Source organism: Mastigoproctus giganteus, chromosome 10 (genome assembly GCF_048544385.1).
Source record: "Mastigoproctus giganteus isolate SK-2022 chromosome 10, ASM4854438v1, whole genome shotgun sequence".
NCBI lineage: Eukaryota > Metazoa > Arthropoda > Arachnida > Uropygi > Thelyphonidae > Mastigoproctus > Mastigoproctus giganteus.
In genome coordinates this window covers 162,342,152-162,364,084 of record NC_143584.1, presented here as the reverse complement: position 1 = coordinate 162,364,084, position 21,933 = coordinate 162,342,152, and the positions used below count along the sequence as shown (strand labels likewise).

Sequence of the window (21,933 nt, the reverse complement as noted above, 5' to 3'; positions counted from 1 at the left end):
TTGTTTAAAGATAATCTACCAACTTTAAGAGGGATTTATTTGCCATTAGAATGTGGAACGCCAAATTTAATATCACTAGACAAATTGGCATTGCAGTATCGTGAAGATTTTTTTATTAAACCCCTAAATATACTATTTTTTTATAATAAAAACAAGCGTGTAGATGAACATAGTTAAAGTGGTTGCCATTTTTGCGTAATGTATTTTTTTGTTTATAATTCGATATTTTATTAAATGGGAATTTACCTTACCCATAGAATACACTCAGCCATGAAGAAGTAGAAGACACTTTTTCGCACTGAGGAAATAGAGTTTGGACATCAAGAAGTACGTCATTTAAGATATTTCCGAGTCAGTGAGCTTTTCGCTTCTTTTGAAAGGAATTCACCAAAGATTTTACCAGATAAGACAGTTTGTAATTATTATCTTCGAAAAGTTTCAGCCTTGTTGGTGGGTGGTCTGATGGAAACCGCGCTTGAATTTTCCGAATAAGATGAAATATTTGAAAAAGTTGGAAAAAAACAGAATTTGTGTGCTAAGTAAGTTCAGTACAGTGACGTAAAATCTAATTCCCTGCCTCTGGCGTTGTTGGCAAATCTTAATGACTACACCCACTCGCTTGAAAATGTAATCCTTTGCAGCGAATATGCTATGAACATGGTCCTAAGAAAACAAATAATAATTTGAAGAGAATTGTATAAAGTAATGAGTTTTTGATATGGTATGTGATTATTTGATATTCATCCTCCTGACACCGGGTGGAATTCGAGTCACGTCGAATACGTGAAGAATTTTTAAGGGCTTTTTCACAACGTGGTTGAGTTAGTTGGTCTCAGGAGAGGGTAGCATGGTTTTATCGTCCCGGAAACTTGGGTTTTTCCTCCAGCAAACAGAAAATCGACCACAGAAAGCACACAATATACAGACACCATATACGAAGCAATAAGGCCTTAGTCTCTGATACTCCTAAAAATCCAACTACAGCAACAACCAAGACTGTTGACAGACTTAGAAACATAAAAGAGTTATTTGATACAAAAGAAGTGTCTAACGTATACACTTATCTTCAAAAATATTGAGAGAGATTCAAAAATTGTATCAAGATGCATTTGTCGTGTTGGTACCGATAAAAACCTTCTTCAAACTCTTCCATTAACGATAATATGGCGTAGCTTTCCCCCCTGCATTAACACACTGCCAAGTAAACAACAAGGTGACAACTGTTGCCTCTTTGTTCTTTACCTTTTCTTCGTCCAACACAGAACAGATGCTCCAGAACTCGAAATGTATTCAGTCATGTTTATTTAATTATGCAAACAGTTTCTGTAAATCGCGTTGTAGCAACAACTGCTTTCAGTAGAATAAATTTCTTTTCTCCCAATGTGGTGCGAGCTACAAATAATGGGAAGTATTAGACTTGCACTTTTGATAGCATAATGTAGTTCCAGGTACCGACGTACCCATGTTATAATTATGAATTAAACTGACTGATTTAAGTTTATGTTTTTACTTTTCTCGTTTGTATTGTATTATTTTCTCTCATTTTTTTAACATAAATGTTTTTTGATAAAAAAAAGATATCCGATTCTACCACAAATCATATTAATGGTAATTCGAAAAAATATTTTAAAAAGAAAGAAAGAAGAAAGAAAAGAAATTGAAATATCGTATTTGTCAGTCCAGATAAAGAAGTTGGAGGGAGGATCCTTTATATCTAACCGTATGAAACCGCACTTCGATTTCGAGATAATTTAATCTTTTGTTACCCAATTTGCCAACATAATCTCTCCTCCTCCTTACTGTCAATTACTGAAGATACCTCCGCTTCTACACTTAGCAGCGACGAATAAATGATTTGTCCATCCTGTTCACTTAGGCATTGGGAAAAATGAGTTGTGCGTGTTCTCCTGGGCGTCCTGAAAAGCATAGAGACAGCGATGTGAATAAACATGAACGTCTATTGCATCGCTTTTCTCGTTGTCGTGCCTTTTAAGGGGATTCTTCGGTTGTTTCTGGTAGACATCTTTGTCCAACGATCGCTGTTCGAGGCACGTTAATGACGTTGTTAGGAAGTAAAGTCATTTGGCACAAAAGGAAGAAAGTGCGAAGCGAAAATACGTGTCTTGCAGACAAGTGATGGAATTTTCCTATTTGCAGTTGTCAGTGGGGCGATGGAGAGTCATTCTTCTTCTGTAAGCGCCTCTTCTAACACGACACTTTCCCCCCTGTAGACTTCAAAGCCAAACTTTAGTTTGAATTCTAACAGCGTCTTGTGCTTATGGCCCGACTACTCTCCGATATCAGAATCAAAGTATCGACTTCGATGAGCTCTTAGACATTGAATAGAATAGAAATCGTTACCTCCTCACACACAAATTAAGCCCAATTCTTCAGCCAGAAGCAATTAAAATAATTCTGTGAAAACTCTTAAAACCTCCGAGAATTTCGCTCAACAAAGTTTCAACATTTCTTTCCAATGTTCCACAATCTCTTGAGATTGACTTTTCACTCACATTCCGTCCTGCTATTTACTTTTCACCATTCGTGTTACTCTGTGCGCTCTACTTTCTTTCTTTCTTTCCCTCCCCTGTGTAATCTCCTGTAATCATTACCATTTTGCTATTTTTCTTAAGAAATCTATTCTTCGCTCTTAAAAGTACCAAACTTTGCCAATCGCCAACGTTTTACCCGCTTTGATTTTGATTTATTGGAATCTGTTCTGCAGTTAACTAACAAGATGGCCTCGACAATATTTAGAATGGCCACCAATGAAAAATTTAAAAATTCTCTGGTGGATTAAATGTGAACAGATAAAATTTATCGTAATTTAAAATTTATCGTAATTTAAAATTTTATTTAACAATTTTAGCATGGACATATCAGAAATTTGGCGTCCATTATAGCATAATGGATTTTATCGATGTTTAAATTATTTTTGACAACTAATGTATTTTAAATTATCACAGTGCATGTACAACAAGCAAATAAATTGGGTCACGATATCACGACTCTATTTATATCTGCAGAATCACTGCAGATATCAAAGCCTGTTATTTAAAAATGGATGATTTTTTTCTAGTAAATGATTATTTAAAGCAATTTCAATTAGAGTGATAAAATATTTATAATATTTTTTTATTTTTTCGATCTAAAAGCCGATCTAAAAGCCTTTCGATCTAAAATTGCCATAAAAACTCAAAACAGTTTTTATCTGAAAATGAGTAATATTTTGAGCACTAACAACAATAGTTACAACCATTATTTTGTTATATCTTCTGGGTTTGTCAAGGACAGAGAGTTTCTCCAATCTTTTATTCTTATTGTACGTACGTTGTAGATGGTTAGAGTTTACAACCAGTTGTCTTTAGCACTTATTGGACTAATTTAAGAAATACTCTCCATAATTCTTTTGTTAATTTATATTTGAATTGTCACAAAAACTTATCGATTTGTATTTTGTTTGTGATGTAGTTTCGCCAACAAGTGAACAATCTATACATAGCTGGCTATTGTGTCTCCCTGATTGCTCTCACTTTTTCCCTGTTTATCTTCTGTTACTTCAGGTAAGTCAATGTTCTTTATGAGCACGGTGTGCGAAACCATAACCATTCAGTTAACACAATTTGTCAACGTATATGATAAAAAAAGCATGGATTAAAATGAAAATCTAACATTCAAGTAATCTACACTAATGATATCGACCTCTGCCATTTTGAATCAAGATGGCGGTTGAAAAAACAGCAATCTATCACTATTTTATTCATTGGAACGTTGCCAACTTCTGCAAATTATAATTATCTCCATATAAAATGATTTCATTTTAAAAAGCTTTCCTTAGTGCGCAATAACCGGCAACTCGTTGCCTTCACAACCAGTTGCCTGTTATTGCACTACCGCGAATAAGCAACGCTTCCTCAGTAGAGTAGACTAATATTGCTTCTTCTTGGCAGATATCGTTTAGAAGCTTCTTGGCTACTCAGTAGGTTCCTCCCGTCAAATTTCCCAATTTGAACCGGGGCTCTTTCCACCTGGTCTGGGAAGGTCAGTGATTATAACCACTGGCCAAGCTAGGAGCTAGTGTGAATGGTGAATCCTGTACTGGTGGTGAAGAATATTTCTTAGCACGTTATTCTGTTTCAGGTGGTGTTATAGCACGAACATTATCGATGCATTTCATTTGATGTGATGGAATCCCCTCAATGTGTTTTCATAATCGTCTGTTCCTGACACCCGGGGGTCCTGAAACTTTCGCATCATCTTTCTATCATTCACACTGAACAATTTCAAAGCAATATTTTTCGTCTCAAGCGACATAGTTGTCTTTGGCGATTACTTTTCCGAATGCAGAGATGATGCACCTTAAAAGCTGACTGCTCTTTGCATTTGGAAAATGCATTTGCTGTAAAACCACCCAATAATATATATGCATTTGTAAATGGTGCAGCCATTTTCACTCTTGTAAAAGAGTAGTGAGTTTTAGAAGTAATTCCAGTCTCCCATAAACTTTTTTGCATCGTTTAAGACATACATATTTCAATATGGTATGCAATTTTCCGTTACTTTGATCAACAGAAGCTTCAAGATATGAAAACTATGTTGAAATAATTTAAAATTGCCATTGAATAAATAAAACAAGACAATGTTATTGAACTGATACTAATCTTCTGGTTTCTACTATCCAGATCATTACAATGTACGAGGACCACGATCCACAAAAATTTATTCGTATCCTTCATTATCAACAACACCATGTGGATCATCTGGTACACCGAAGTAGTTCGAAATCCCAATGTACTCATGAAGAACGAGGTAAGATTATTATATTCTTAACACGTAATATCTTAATACGTTCCAAGTTTCGTCCTGTAATAGACCAACCGGTTCTCCTTTTTCAGCTCACCTGCCAAGCTCTTCACATTCTTGTACACTACTTTCTTGTGTGCAACTATTTCTGGATGTTTTGCGAAGGACTCTATCTACACACAATACTGGTCGTAGCTTTTGTGTCGGAATCTAAGATTATGAAATGGTTCTACTTAATTGGCTGGGGTAAGTATATAATTAACTCCTTAACACTATAGAATGATATTATGTAGAAATTACTTGATATACTTGAATTACTTGATATGATAATTACTTGTTTTCGCACACACATTCGCAAGAACAGCCTACCAGAAATGAAACTGTCCCTCACCAAATATTTTTTTCCAGATAGAGAAGAGGCACCTACTCTACTTCACCAATAATTATTATAATCAATTATTATTATTATTCGTTTATATTAATATCAGTTATTATCTCTCTATACATTAAAAAAGTTTTCTTCCTAGTGATATTTATTCGAGCCAATGGGAGAAGAGGGCGAGGCAATTACGTCACTACAAATGCAGTTAATTATTGACAACTGCCTCCATAACGTTCACCAACCTCGTGCACGCGATTCTCTGTCTAACATTTGATGTTCCATTGTAACGTTTTTTGTATATTAATGAATATTGTATACAGTATTTGTAAATACTGAAGTTTAGTATTTTGTAAATATTTTAAATATTTGTATAGTTTGTAAATATTTCAGTTAAATATTTTATTCTTGCTCTTTCGGATACAACAATATTCCTCATGTATTATGGAACCCGAAGCAAAAGGATGATATTGGCAGAAGTCGAGGATAGTATACACTGGCAAGTACTTCGATGAAAGTGAAGAAGATGGCGATAATTGATAGGTGAAGGCACCTCCCTTTTCTGATTGTTTTGTGTCGTCGAGGAGTGGAGGCTTAGCTTATGTAGGGTGTTAATTCCTCCATCCCGTTGTTTTAAAATGGGAAAACGAGTTCCCGATTTAAAAACATCGGCAAATGTTTGGAAAAACACCCTAAGCTGGTTAACAGACATATTTTGATAGCCTGGATAGTTATTTGATTTTTCTTACGAATATTACTAGATGTCGAACATGGATGCTTTTGTCCATGGTATAGGCTTATGAAGTTTAGCGAGACATTAGAAAATTTATGGTTTTATACATGGCTTAAAGGTACTTTGTAATGAATGATGTTTATTCATGCACAAAAATAACCAGTCGTCAGAAGAAATGATTCATTAACATATATGTTCAAATATTTAAGCTAGTTTCCACCCGAATGATTTTTTTGTACTCTTAAGCTTTCATTACATATCTTTACTCTTTTCAGAAGTAAAGATATACAATTTTCAGAGATATCTTTTAAAAGCATCCTCTGTGATGAAACCAAATTAATCTCTCCCATCAATAAAAATTATTGACTAAGACGGCTAAAAGCATTTGTTTAATCAAATTATTAACTGTCTGCTGAACAAATGAAAACTTATTCAGAAATTCTAGTTAAAGGTTGTAAATGATCTTTGCGCATACTCCACAACAAATGTCGATATTTTTTTTATTTTATCAGGTGTGCCTTCGCCTCTCACTGTTTGTTACGCAGTGCTTAGAGGACTCTCCAGCCAGGCTTTGCTTTTGTAAGTATTTTTCTCGATTCATTAATAAGGATGAATGTTCTCAAAATAATTATATAATTTCATAAGAATCACTCGCGTAATTCTTAGGTCATTTAATAAAAATCAATGACCGTCGCTTTGTGGAGAGGTATTGAAAGATGCATTCAATGTTTGAAAGACTACGAGTGGTATTTAAAGATGCTTATTCTAATTTTGTTCTAAAATGTAGGAATACCCATTATGCCAAAAGGAAGTGCAAGTTAACTTGAGGATGAAATATTCAGGTTTTCGAAGGGGAAGGATACATGAGGTGGCGGAATGCATCGTTTGCAGTCCAGAAAGCTTTATATCTCGGTTGCTCACAAGAGTTCAGGTGATCTGGACATCCACATGAATTCAGGGAAACATAAGACCATTAGATTTGAAAAATCTTGCAGCAAGGTAACGAACCTTTTTAGTAAATGCCCCTAAAAGGCTTGATGCAAGAGTTTGTTGCTGAAGGAAACCCTTGCCTTTCATAGAGTGGCACATCACCACAGCTATAAATCGATTTCTTGTACAGCAGAATTATTAAAGTCGATATTCTTTTATTCAAATATTGCTAGGAGGTATCTTGTGCAAAAACCAAGACTGAAGCCATAATTAACTCTGTCTTAGCAATGAATCCAGTTGAAGTTGTTAAGTCTCTGCAATTTTTTGAAGTTTCCACTGACACCATTAATCATGGATTTCTGAAAATTTTCTCTATTCTTGTGCATTATTTTGACTGGAAAAATGGTGGGTCAAAGGTTAAGCTAATAGAATTAAATTGCAAGTCAGATGAGACCGCAGCTACTCTTTCTTGCTATGTTTATGAGGCCTTGTGTAAAAGTGGCCTGGATAAGAAATGTATTGCATTTGGTGAAGATAATTGTAACATCATGTTTGGAGGAGTGCGGCTAATAGGAGTGGGCTACCCTGCCCACATTCTGCATAACTGTATCCATCATGGAGCAGATGCAATTGGTGTAGATATTGACTCCATTGTTCTTAAGATTTTGAATTATTTCAGTGTCTACACTGTACGTGTTGAAAACCTAAAAAAATTCTGCGAATTTACAGAGGTTACCAATAAAAAACTTCTGTATCATATCACAACACGCTAGCTTTCTCTATTACCTGCAACTGAAAGGAGTATAAATATTTTATCCAGCCCTAAGGTTTTTCTTTTTATCTCAAGAAAATCCCTCCAAGATTTTAAAACTTTTCTATGAAGATGAGTTTAGTGACACTTATCTTGTTCATTGCCAAACTGTAATTTGTCTTCAATTCACATATAATGACCGTTGAAAGGAATGACAATTCTTTAATAGAAGTTATTGAAGTTCTTGCTTCCGTAAGGGATATTCTGTCAGAAAGAAGTAAATGTCAGTTCATTTCCCTCAAAGTGAAAGAATTGTTGGAGAAGAGGCAAGAAGAGGGATATACAGAGAAATGTGGAGTTTTCAGAAGAAATATCCAGAACTTATATTCATCATGCACTGAATACTTGAACATGTGGTTGAAACCACTTGAAGAAGTTTATTCATTCAGGTGGATGCCTTTAAGAGATCAGTATCCACTTGAATGGAACAGTGTGGTTTCACAAATTTGTAGGGGAAATTAAAGATACTGATGTTTCTGTTCCTTGTAATGTAGGGTGGGATAATTATTTTAGCCACTGTAAGAATGAAGAGTTTTTCTCAAAGCTATTAATAATCGCTCAAATTTTCTTTTCCATACTACCACATAATGCATTTATTGAAAGACTTGTTTTCAATTATGGAGATGCAGTGGTCTAAGGATAGAAACTCGTTTACTGTTTTACTGGGACTAATGCTTACAAAATTCAATTTCAGTGACCTGCTGTGTAAAGATTTCCATTCAAAATTGCATCAGTGGAAAAATATAAAAGAAATGTAGAGAATAGCAAATAAATTACGCTGAGAAAAATAAAAATATTTTTTTATTCATACCATAAGTAATTTTTTTGTGTATCATTTTTTACAAGTTAAGCAATCCGCATAAGAATTTAGCGAGTATTAGTGTGAATTCTGTTAATTTAAGGGATTTGAGATATTCAGTTAAAATATTTAACATGTTATTACCCTATTATCGTAATAAACTGTTATTAAAGGTTTTGTGTTATTATTATCATAGGCATTTTTAAAAAGACTGTAAGAGAACGTGTTTTGGTACAATAGGGAAAAGCGTCTTCAAAAAGTCTGGATTTTTCTGCCCAAATGTCCTCATTTTTAAGGTTAGAGAAGTTGCAGCTCTATCCGTGCCTCCAGCTTCGATGGGATTTCCTCGCAAAAATATTAGCGGTTTTTATAAGCGCTGCACAAAACGTTGCCTCCATGGATGTAACAAGTCAACAAGAACAAGGAGCAATGTAATCGAAAGAATGGACAAATTTAAACTATCTGATATGAGGATATAAATCAACAACGTTTTCCCATTAGTATTACGATAACTGTGGATAAAGCACCGGGTTTACAAATGAGTATAAAGCAAGAATTTGGCAAAAGTGCGAATGAAGAATCTTTTCATGCTAGTCCTGATGGTTTTATCGCTTTAAATGTCATTTGTTGTTAAAAAAAAAAGAACTCTACAAAGAGAAATAAAAGCAAATAGAACTATCGAAAATCCGTTCTTTCTTTAATTAAGAAAATTGAGCCCGCAGTATCTGAGTCCCAGCAGACAATTGAGCCCGCAGTATCTGAGTCCCAGCAGAAAATTGGCGACTTTGTTGTTTATTTATAGCTTACATCACATGATATTTTTGTGCTAAAGAGAAAAACAGTTAGGGACTCGAGAACACCAATTATGTAGGAGAGAGGGCAAGACGTACACTGAGTGAAGAAAAGGTTTAGCTGCTAATTGTTTTTTTTATTTGGTAATATTTTTATACTTTATGAAATGAAATGAATTTGGTCTTATGAATATCTGTTCTTTTTTTAATCACTTGTTTGTGCCTTTGGAATAAAACATCTTTCGTACATGTCATATACAAGTCAATACATACAGAGGTTGATCGAGTCCCATTGTTCGTCAAGATTCTAGGAACGTAACTACGACGAACAACGAACAATTCCTGTTTGTGACTGCTTTTTAGCTGCCATTTGCAGTGCTATTCTGCAGAAGGAATTTGAGAATGCTCAGCACATCACATTCGATTTTATCTAACGACGTGAGGTCATGAACACCAATACTATCAAGAATTGCCTCCAGGTGTTCATAGATGGTAACAGGCTGAACTTTTGTTTCAGAAGTCTTAAGAATAAAGTAAGTTATAGTTATGAGATTCGTTACTGTGAATCTGCGTGGATAATTCACTTGTGAAGGTTGATGGAACAGAATAAAACAGACTGGGGAGAAGTGCTTTCTCAAAGAGTTTAAGAAGGAATGAAGCATAACACAAATCTTTATAGCGATTCCCACTAGATGGATAAATTTTATTATATATTTGTTCCACCGTAGCAAAAAATATATATCTCTTTAAGAATCCGTTGAAGATCGATACCAACTGATCTAGTTATGAATGGGCTTTTTTTTTGCAGTTCTTTCTTTTTAAAATTCTTATTTGACAGACAATTTATGTAATTGAGACCCGCTAATATAGAAGCTTGAATGGAGCTTTTTGTCTATACCATCTTCAAAGGGGAAGCGAGCACGTGTCGAAGGCTATATATACAGCCTAGGCAAGTTCCATTGTCGCATTTTCAAAAGCGTGAGTAGGAGAAAGGAAGAGAAGAAGTATAGAAGGAAAATTCCCGCTCCCTCGTATTTCACTAATAGTTTGGGAATTTGAAAATCTAGGGATTTGGAACAGCTTAAAGGTCATTCAGAGGAAAGAATATGAAAATTTTCACTCAGAAATCCGGAAATATTAGCGGGTCTCGATCACATAAGTTGTCTGTCCAACGTGTCTAGTAAAGTTTCGAGACAGCAGGATTCCCATAATGTTTTTATACAATGTCAATGTCTTTAAAATTCTTATTGAGTGTTGGTGACCAGCATGCTCCCGATCGAGCAGATACAGAGCATTTTTTCATTGCAACATAAGAGATTATTGATTTTACCTCCCGATTATCGATTTTAACTGCCGAAATAGCTCTAACGGTCCAATATCACATTACTGTAAGGCCTTTCAAGGAATTGCCACAGCCGTATTTATGCATTTTCTTATGTTTAAGTGGTTCAGAGAAGTAAAAATTTTGGCTACTTCTCTGAGCCATTTTTTGATCAGAATTGCACACTAACACGGAACAAAGAGATGCAACCCTATTGCATTTGGTTCATGGTCCAACATCGAAAGAGGTCTCAAGAGTAAGTTTCAATTATACACTTGGAGAAGAGGATAAGGTCGAAAGAATTATTTCCACTGATTGGCTATCATTAATGATTTTAAAGTTAAGTACAGTTTCATTTTGTTAATCTACATGATATACTGTTCTACCGAAATTTCCGGTATTAACAATCCATTGTCAATAATATCAGGGAACCACGTTTTTTCGCTATTTGGTATGTTCATATGTGGGAAATATAGGTAAAGAAATTAAGGAAATTCTTTCGTTTTTCAAACTGTATTTATTTTATACTGTCTCACAAAATCAAGGGGGGAAATGCAATTCAGGACCGAATAATTATATTTGTAAATAAAACTCAGTGCTAGAAGGAATTTCTGACTCTTATTGGTGTCATGATTACATCTTACTCAAGTAAATGCAATTATTACCTGTGGTCGTCAGGAATTCAAAATAAAGATCTAAAAATTAAGTCTCCTTAAATAAATGAGGCTCTTTAATGTGCATATTAAACTTGTGGCACCTCTTTGGACATCTCTCCAACACTAGTGAAGGGAGTCGTACTTTTCCAAGTATCAGCAGTTATAAAAGTGTTTCAAGAGTACTGTTGATATTTATAGCAATCAGTACTGGTATCTAGACCTCATTGCTTATACAGTATTACAGAGGAGTTTTGGAGGTTTGATTGCCATAAACCATACGTAGTGTACTGAAATCAGCTGTAGTCCACGTCCTGAAAAGATAAAAGAACCTTACCTGGGGTAGGGAACCACGAGGTGTCATCATTATGTTTATAAATTGAATTATTCCATGGTCGGTTTTGTGGGGTGAAAATCCCGAGTTTTCGGAAGAAATTTATAGAAAGTAGATTAAAATCGTGCTGTAACCATTTGGAAAGCAAATACTACCACAATACCACAACGAACAGCATACAATTTTAATGCATTTCTATGCAGGGCTATTACAATGCAATAAATCATAAATTTCGATTTCGATTTTTTTCATATTGCCATAAAGTAAGTTAATATTAATTCTTGAAATCAAATTAGTCACAATTCTCAAGAGTGAGGCAATCGCTGCATTAAAATATCGACTAAAGAAATAAATATAAATATTCATGAAATTTTTCAGTTCTTATTTCGTTTGAAAATTCAAATTATAAAGTCGTAATTCAAATCTTATTTGAAATTATATTTAAATTCAAATTACAATTAAAATCCGAAATATCAAAGAAACATATATATTTCAATAAGGTTCAAAATTAACCAGCTTTGAAAAGAGTTCAAAGGCCAATGCTTTTAAAATCGGCAAATATATCAAAATTATTTCAATCCATCAATTTCATATTAGCTATAACTGTATCGTATTTCCTATATAATTATAGCTAATTACAATTTACGTTTTAGTAAATGTTTTAGTAAATTGTTATTTCTCAAAAAAGATCTTAAATAAATCTGAAAATAAATTTAAATTGTTTTATTTTCAAGTGACGTGTTTTAAATCCTTCCAATCTTGCTTATATTACAGAGTTTTGGTATTACGAAGTAATCAGATGTTTAATTCCATCCCGGTATAATTTGCTAACTCGTATTCGTATTATTTTTCTTTTACTGCTGAAAAGGAATTGCTTTGACCTTTTTTGTTTGTAAAGAGTGCCTTATATATAACCAAGTATTGGTACTTATTTACTCTCCTTCCTCGAAATGACTTCTGATTCTTCTAATTGGTGGTTTATCGATGCCAATTTATTCTGCTATCATAACGTCTTCAATTCTCCAAGGTCGTGTGGACCATGACTCTTTAAGGGAGTCCGAGTTTTTCCCGGAATAAATTTTGCAGTAATCAGGACGCAAGGATGCATGAAACGGAAGGAAAGAGATTAAATTTCTTAATGAAATTCAGCGAAATGTAACGAGCACTTAAATGGTGCGTGAAAACTTTCGAAAAGTCTGTGGTGTCAGAAGGGATGTGATAATTTACCAATAAACGTCAAAGCTCTCATGTTTGTCGCCAACAACCGACATTTTACGAAAATGTCAACTAAGAGAAACATACCAGTCTACGATTATTCGTTGTACTCTTTGGAAACATTTCGTAGCCAACCAGAACGGGGATTGCTTCACATATTACACTGTAAAGACTAATGCATCACGCAAACAATATATATTTAACTATTTGTAGTGAATTTGAAGTTCTTATTAGATTCTTAGATTCTTGAAGTTCTTATTAGATTCTTAGGTTCTTGAAGTTCTTATTTATTAAAATTTTCCTTTTATTTTATCACCCTTCAAGAAATACAAGACTATCTTCAGAAGGTACTCTTATATCTATTACGTTCTATTACAGATAGACGAGATCTGTTACATTAAAAACTGACAAACTACTTCAGTCCACTTTAATGGACTCAAGTACATTAATTAGACTTATTCACCTCCATTTCTCAAAAACCCTTCCTTCTACGTGTATGCATCATGCAACATAGAGTCCACGTTCTAACTAAAATATTAGTCTCGGATAATTATAAGAAACTTGTGGTTTTAATGTTGAAATATTGTATTACCAAAATGAACAACATTATGGCTTTCTAGCAGCGTATTTACATATTGCGCATTTCTAGCTCATATCACGAATTACTGTAGAATCAATGTTGATGGTATATCGAGGATACTTTTCTTTGGTATTCAACAATGTTCAGATAATACGTTTAACCAAGTATTGAAAAATCCCGAAAACAATACAGTATATAGGTAATACAACTTTTGTCTCTGGGCTTCCTTTACTTTTTAGTATTTTTGTAAATGTCTTAGTCTTACGCACTGCAAACATTGATTTTGCTAACTTATGCAATTGTCGTGAAGCTTTCTCAAACAGACAACAAGTTGGTTGTTTGCAGTAGGATTTTAGGCTCATCAGCAACTTAGGCCATATTGAGCGCATATAATTTCTGTAAATTGCGTGTGAATTGTTTCTAAGGCTACAAGGCACTGTTGACACGAGTCATCTGTCATACCTGGGTCATTGGCGATGTATTTTCTGCAATTCCTGATGTTGATTATCTGGTCTTTGATGGCAATCATGAATCCTTCGGTCTCGGGAAAGAGCGTCCTGCTAGTGAGTCATGCTTTGGACTCCTTTTCATCTATGTAATTTTTTTAGAAGTACTCCTTCAGGTTCTCAATTGCTTTATTCTGTTGATCGATGTGGTCTATCAAATCCCTTCCTCCTTCTTTCCAGCAGATGAAGCATCCATCTGCGGGTGCTCCATCTGCTGAAACCAAAAATTTGTTCCGATTCCAAAAGCGCAACAAATTGTAGAATGAAGTCTTACTATCTCTCAGAATTTATAGTCCCTATAAAAAATAATGGGCCCACAATTCTTCGGTAGAAAATTGCATACCGTACTGCAAACTTTTCAGAATGTAGTGGAGCCTCATATAGCACATATATCTTTACCTGTTACACTTTTTTGCTAATTATAGGGTCCGATAATCACGGTATGATTGAAGGTATTCAACAACTTACGTACTATCTCAAATTTCATATTTATATTTATATTAATTATTTACCCTCTGTCTTAATGTTTTAATAGAGTCAAATTTTGTAATTTACAGTCTATAATACATTCACTAATAACAGTTTATATTTTATTGTTATAATACAATATATATTACAAGAATGTTGTTGTGTTTTGTGGGAGAGGATCTTAAATTACTATTTATTGAGCCTTCTGATTTGCCTCATTCAATTTTAATATGACAACCATCTAGATCATTTCTTCGATATTCTGGTAATATGGGCTCTAGAAACTGTCTCTTTGTCCATTGCTGAAAGGAATATTATTATTTCTGCTTCTTGGTAACTGGCAGGTTGACCTAACTTTCTTCTCGATAACAAAAGCAATTTCATAAGCTTAAGGAAACCTGTTAAGTTCAAGTAATCGAAACAAAAGAGAAACTGCGCTCCAGAAATGTAATACTATTATTACATTAATCCAATCAATATAACTTGTTTGGAAAGAATGCCATTTCTTCGAAACTAACTTTTGAAATTATTCAGAAAGAGCGTACCTTTTGTCGTGTAAATTGATGGACAGATTTGTTAGACTACTGAAAATGTTCATTTTGAAAAGTTTCGATCCAACTGCTGTCTTAAACACTTATATTTATGAAGCATTAGAAGACAAAGACGGGCTTCATCTTTCTGAAATACCACATAAAATATTCACTTTTTGGGCGAATACATACGAGTCTGGGTTATTTTCATCCCCTTCAAGAATTTAAAAATCATAATTCAAATATTCTTTCACTGTTCATAAAATGGGACAGTTTTAAATGTATGTACGCTATTACGTTTCTAAGCAATATATTAAAACAATCAATTATTGTTTTTAGACTCATTTGCATATACGCGTATGCGTATAGCACCTATTGTCTTCACCATATCCGTCTATCTGTCTGCATTTAATAACTGAATTCCCAGTGGATAAATTTTCATGAAATTTTATATTTGCCTCTTTCAGAAAGGTTTGTGTAGACATCCGAAATTTCATTAAAATCGGACCAATAGAAATCGTACAATTATAATTTAGATTTTTCATACACATTACACATGCTATCCATATACATGACAACAGTTCATTACACATGCTATCCATATACATAACAACAGTTCATGATTATATCGATATGTATAAATCATGAACTGTTGTTATTAGCTTATCATATTAACCACAGCAAAACGCGAAATATGTGTTATCTTTAAATTATTATTAAAATCCAGGAGAAAGTAAGTAAAGTACGTTACAAAAATGTTGACCGCATATTACAATCTGAGGCATGTATTGCTATATGTTTATTTAAAAAAAAACACGGAAACAACCCGCTAAATGCGTGTTGCATTTAATATTTTAATAAAAATCTAGTAGGAGATAAATATCACAAAACGTTATTAAGTATTGTTTATTTACTTTTTTGCTTCTTATAATCACAAAAAAAAGAATGCAGTTTATCTAAGAAATAATAATCGAACGCCCCTAAACCATAAATTAACTAACTTGCTTATTTCAATTTTAGTTGCTGGATAGAAGAGAATGTCTACCTGTGGATTCTTTCAGGCCCAGTATGTTTCTCCATGTTGGTAAGTTGAACTATTATTTTTCAACGCAAGCGCTCAAAGGTTGTTGTAGTAGGGTTTTAGGAGAATCAGCAACTAAGGCCATATTGCTCTGTGTATACTGGTTGTAAATTGCGTGTATTCTGTGGTCGATTTTCTGTTTGCTGAACAAAAACCCAATTTCCGGGAGAAAAAACCATGCTACCTCGCCTGAGACCGACTAACTCAGCCACGTTATGATAAAGGCTCATAAAAACTCCTCCGTTCATTGACGGGACTCAAACTCAAGTCTTTTCCACCCTACCAACTGTGCTACCCACGAGGGCACTGTCAAAGGGCACCGGTATTAACATTTCCTCACTTCGTGTCTTTCATTAGAATTTAGTTGCAAAGAGCAGTTTAGAAAGATGCCGAGTTCTTTTATTTAAATGGCCAAACCTTTCCTATTCTATGACATAAAACTTAAGAATTAAATTGATTGTTGATGTTCGCGGATAGAAAATTTCAGAATTATAATTTATTGTGTGTTCACCATTATGGACTTCATTGGGTTGTCCTAATAATTTTAGCCACTTCAGAACGAACAACTTCGTAGAATTTTCATATCCCCAATCAATATCTTTCTATTAATATTTTTTTAATCTTCTCTAGTGTTCAGTCAATACCATCCACTTAAGTGATAAGCAGCTTCGAAAACAGTCCACGCTATCCCAATACACCCAAATGTATCCCATACTGCATCTGCGTGCTACTTTCTAACTAATCCATTGCTGGCGTGTTTGTAGGAAACCGTCTCCTTCTATTAATCTCCAAGCAAATACCTTCTGGATAGCCAACCTCTCCAACTAAAGCCGTATTAAGTAAGATCAATAAAAGTGAATGTGATTTCAAACCCCTTCCACCTCGAAATACACGTCCTCTTCTCTTCATCTCGTAGCATGAGAGTAAACTTTTTTTTTTTTCGCCTCTCTCTTTCTTTTCTTTCCTTCCCCTTCCGCAAGCTTAATAGATTTGCTTCCCACAGCAACCTATCTCACGTAGGCGTAGAAAACTAATTTTTTCTAAGACTTATGGGATATGGAGGGTCGCGCCTGAGGTGAATGGCGAATTCTGCAATGCGGAGAATTTACTATTCACATCATCCTAACAGACTTTCGAAGAGGCTTTGCGATGATATGAGTATGTGTAGGAAGATACAGGCTTTTTCTGAAGAAACAATGTGAACAGAATGTAAAGTCAAACGCGTGTAGTATTTGATATAATAAGACAGAAATATCTTGCGGTGTCATGAATCTCGTTTTTTTCTTCTTCCAATCTTTGCATCTATAAGCTCGTTTTGTATTACGGAATTAGCCCTTCAAACTGTATTGACATTTATTTGGATATGTTTTAAAAATATAAAAAATACATGTTCAAAGTTCTTAAGTAAAATGCTGAGCTCTTATTTGTAAAAAAAAATAAGGTATAAAGAAGAAATAGATTTAAAATGATAGATTTTATGCTAAAAATCTTTGAGAAAGCCATCTTCAGACACATAAATGAGCATTGCTTTGGCCACAGACCCGATTATCTCCACACCACCATAAAGAACAGATCAACAACCACAAATCTCCTCGAGACTTTCTGTAGGATCCAACATTTCTTCAACGATAGAGCACAAATGGATATAGTTTTCCTCGATATCAAAGCAGCATACGACAGACTCTCCATCAGTTCCTTACTCATAATCCTCGCGAACTACTTCAGAATTATTGGCCCCATACTCGAGATTTTTAGACAACTACTCACTGGAAGACAAATGATGAATAATAACAATTGCTTCAAGTACACTATAAACAGAGGCGTACCTCAAGGGAGTGTTCTTTCGGTATCCTTTTTTTTTTTTTTTTTTGGCAGCCCTCGACTCCTTCATGTTGTTGCGCAAAACCTTTATTTCATATGCAGACGACCTCAAGATGTTCATCTCCTCACAAGGGAGCCAAGACAATGTAAAAAATTTTCCAGTAAGTTCCGCCAGATCACTTTTTCAAAGAAAAAAGGAATGAAAATAACATTTCAGTCTTCTTAAATGGCCTCCCTGTCAACAGAATCACAGATCACACAGATTTAGGAGTCACCTGGGACGAACAACTCACCTCGCGGCACTTCACAAACACCAATGCAGCCCTATGGAAAGCAAAACAAGAACTTACTGGTGTTTACCATCCGAGCTACATAACTCAATATGTCTTGAAATGTGTCTCCATTTGCACTCTATTCATCTATTGTTTGGTCATCTGCATCGTCTACTCAACCCAAGAACTTCCTTAGCACAGAATACTGGATCCTAAGGTGGCTAAACAGGACACTCGGAAAACCTTTCACGACCTCAAGAAGCATCCTATACACCACCTTTAAATGGAGGTCCTGGGAATTAATCATAACCAGTACCAACATCATCATCCTGGAAAAACTGCTTACATCCAGAATAGATGCACCAAACTTTTCGGAAATTATTTCTCTTCCCCGTAGTCAAAAGGGGATGCTGCTGCACTCCAACTACGATTGCCTTCAACGAATGTTCCTGTCCAATGCAGCAAATCTAACCAACCGGCTGGGCATAGATATAGAGAAACTATTTGCCATCGAGACCTAAAGAACTGCCATTTTTCAAAAAACTTATCGACTGATGAACTCCAGCTGATGGAGAACCTTAGGGCAGCTTCGTGGGCCACAGTCCCAACAATCGTCTCTTTAATATTTATTGTATATATTGTACTATATATTATTTTTCTATTTATATTGTACTATATATTATTTTTCTATTTATATTGTACTGTACGTACTTATTACATACAGTGCTATACCGGGGTGAAGCTGTAAAATAAAGTTTAATGGATTTTTAATCTTTACCTAGTAAATAACATTCGCTGCTGTCATTTTACAAAAACTTATCCGTTACAAATGACACATCAATTGTAATGGACTTGGGGATGAATTTATTATTCGCATCAGATTTCTGTAAAAGCTTTGAAGTTTTAATAACCCTTTTCGTTATTTTTAACAAGTCATTTGACTGGTTCTGAATGACAAACAACCGTAAAAAAATTACTTTCCATTTCTCTAATCACTGTAAATTGCTACTATTACAAATTTCTAAAGAATAAAAAGAAAAAAGCTGTCTTAATTTGCTCGAGTTGTCCATTAGAGAGTAATATGATGCTCCAGTTGATCGTGACATGCGGTTATTGCCCGAAATTACTCATGCAGCCACCTGTCAAAAAAGAAACCGAAAATACATTCTCCTGACTGTTGATTCCCGAGTACCATTTGTCAAAATAACAATTAATTCCTCTGTCTGACGGTATTTCCTAGAGAAAGACTTTCGAAACAAATTTACTGCATCTTTGGAAAACTTTCTAAAAGCTCTTGAAGCCGATTAAAATAAATAATAATTGGATAATAATCCATCACAAACAGAGGCATTTCGCGTTGGGTATTGAGATCTCCCTGGACTATCTCCTCATTCAGTTTGTAAACATGTTTTTTAAATTGGATATAGCTATCATTACTTATGTTAACGTCACAACAGCAAAGCATTAAATATGCAAACCTATTTAATCCTGAATAACCGCTCACAAGAAAAGTATAATTGACTATTTAAACATTAACTTCGAAATAAATACTGCATATTTAAGTACCACGACGAGAGTCACCTAAAAAGCTTTTCTACCTAAATATTAATCAACTTACAAATGTTTTTATCTAAAACAAATCAGACCCCTACCCCCTAAAGATTTATGCTTATTTCATTTCGAAATTTAAAGATTTATTTCTAGTAGAAATTACCATAAATTAAGGCAATGCAAGACAAGGGTAACAAGGCCAGTGTTTCTCAATTTTCCACCAAAAAAGTGCGTCTTATAGCACGAAAAATACGGTACGTAAATTCTTTGCAATTCATTCAGAAAATATGCAGTATGAATTTCACTTCTATACTTCGTTTTTTTAGTAGCTTGCACTGACAGACAAATAACTCACAATCTATAAAATGCGCTAAAATTTAATGAGTATCTTTAGAATGCGATATATGTTTTTCTCTTCCCTGATTTCTTCAACATTCGATATTATTCATGCAGGGTGGTTTATTTTGAAAAGTTTTTAAAATCATATTCTTCGTTTTATTGTCCATAAACGCGAAACCAATAACTTGAACAGCCATTAAGTTATTTTTTTTCCGATGTATCCTAGAATATCAGTATAAGACATTTATTAACCTGGATTAAGTAATAAAACAACTGGAAAAAAGTTCGGCAAACTTTATCAGGCTTATCTAATCGTTAAGTTAGTATTTTGTGTCCAAAGCCATCTGATTGCTGTGTGATTGAAGAAGTACACATTTGAAGGAAAACAGATAAAGAAAAACTTGCAATTAAGGTTCCATTCAAGTCTGTTTTAGTTGCAATCTAAGGTTGCTCTTGTTGTTTTTTTTTTTTTTTTTAGTTCTGGAAGTTCGAGATGAAGAGGGCTGTAATTTTAGAAACGGAAAGACAAATTTAACACAGAAACGAGGTACAAAATTGACCCATTCAACATAAAAAATAAATTCTAAAACGGTAAAAAATATAGTCTCCTATTTTATTTAGGAGAAGTTCGCTTTTTTGGATCAAGGGTGAAGGGGAATTATTATTGCTCTGTGGTTATCCTACGAATCATTGGTAAAAATGAATCTTCTTGGAAAATGTATCCTTCAATTGGAATCACAATAACTGTCTTTATCAAAATAATTTATAAACATCTCTTTTACATTCAATTACAAAAATTAAAACACATTAGTCAGTTTTTATCCCAATATTACTTGTTCAGTTGCGTGTACTAAAATTCTGTTTTAGTGAATAGGTTTAAACATTATATACAAAGTTATTATAATAAAATATATTTAATAATATATAGCAGTGGTGGCGCTAGCATCAGTAAGATGGTGGCCATAAGAAAGATAGCTGAGTGCTTCGTATGCAGAACTCAAATCTTTTGTGACGGTGCAAGGTAACGTTTCCTCGCGAATACAGAAGAGATCTTCTGACCACGCAGCTATTTTGTTGTTGGCAGTGGTAATCCCAGATAGAGACCTGAGTAATCTGGACAAGTTGGACGAATGTCTTTCCTCAGATTGATGAAACTGGAATGATACTTTTCTTTCAACAATATGGTGCTCCATATTTGGACATATTCATTTTAGCAAACTTGTCCAAACAGCTTTAAAATAAATATTTCCAAATCGTTAGATTGGAAGAGGTGGATTGATTTATTCCCCATCCCCCTTAAGTCCCGATCTGATCCCTCTGGACTTTTGTGGCAATTATTATTTTTTCTGTAAAAATCTATGATTTAAAACACCGAAACAGTTGCAACTGTTACAACAGACGTGCTGCGCTGAGTATGGACAGAAGTTGAATGTGGCATGGGTATTTTCCTAGCAACAAATGGTGTTTATACCAAAGTTTAGTGAATACAAAAGGAAACTTTAAGACTTTCTTGACATTTTATGACAACGGTCACCGTTGCAGTTTTATTTAATAAACTGCAGCACTTTAAAATAACGTTTATTGTTTTATTACGACTATATTCTTCATGCTGTACATATAACACAATATACAGACACGATATACAGTTATTCTGAGAAGAATTCTTCCCTTTCTCACAAACTCTGAAAAGAGCGATATAATGGTATTTATTTGTAGCGCTGCCACCACCCAGATAGCCGTTTTGATGGACACAACCATCTCACCTGTCGGTGATTGGTGATCAATCGCTCCATCAAGGTAATACCTGCAGTGAATGATGCTCTCAACGAATCTACCCATGGAGGTTATGTAGACAGTTTCATGCTACATGGAGAACTGCAACAATTCCCTAATATAATTGGCACTTTGCACCGAGACGTTACGTACACAGTTCGATGAGTTTGAAAAGGGATGAATTAGTGGATTGTTGGAAGACGATCAGTCAATGCAACAAATCACTGTTCGTGTGAGCAGACC

General features: G+C 34.5%; 1 protein-coding gene across 2 annotated transcripts in view; it reads left to right on the top strand.

Annotated features, from left to right (window-relative positions):
* The window catches only part of LOC150079437 (calcitonin gene-related peptide type 1 receptor-like), a 142,866-nt gene that overhangs the window by 113,984 nt on the left and 6,949 nt on the right, over window positions 1-21,933 (top strand). For both annotated transcript variants that reach the window (XM_090383900.1, XM_090383901.1), the window contains 5 exons: window positions 3,472-3,563; window positions 4,683-4,809; window positions 4,896-5,049; window positions 6,428-6,494; window positions 15,874-15,937. In XM_090383900.1, coding sequence (XP_090240026.1) covers window positions 3,472-3,563; window positions 4,683-4,809; window positions 4,896-5,049; window positions 6,428-6,494; window positions 15,874-15,937 — 504 coding nt within the window. The remainder of the gene's footprint in view (window positions 1-3,471; window positions 3,564-4,682; window positions 4,810-4,895; window positions 5,050-6,427; window positions 6,495-15,873; window positions 15,938-21,933) is intronic.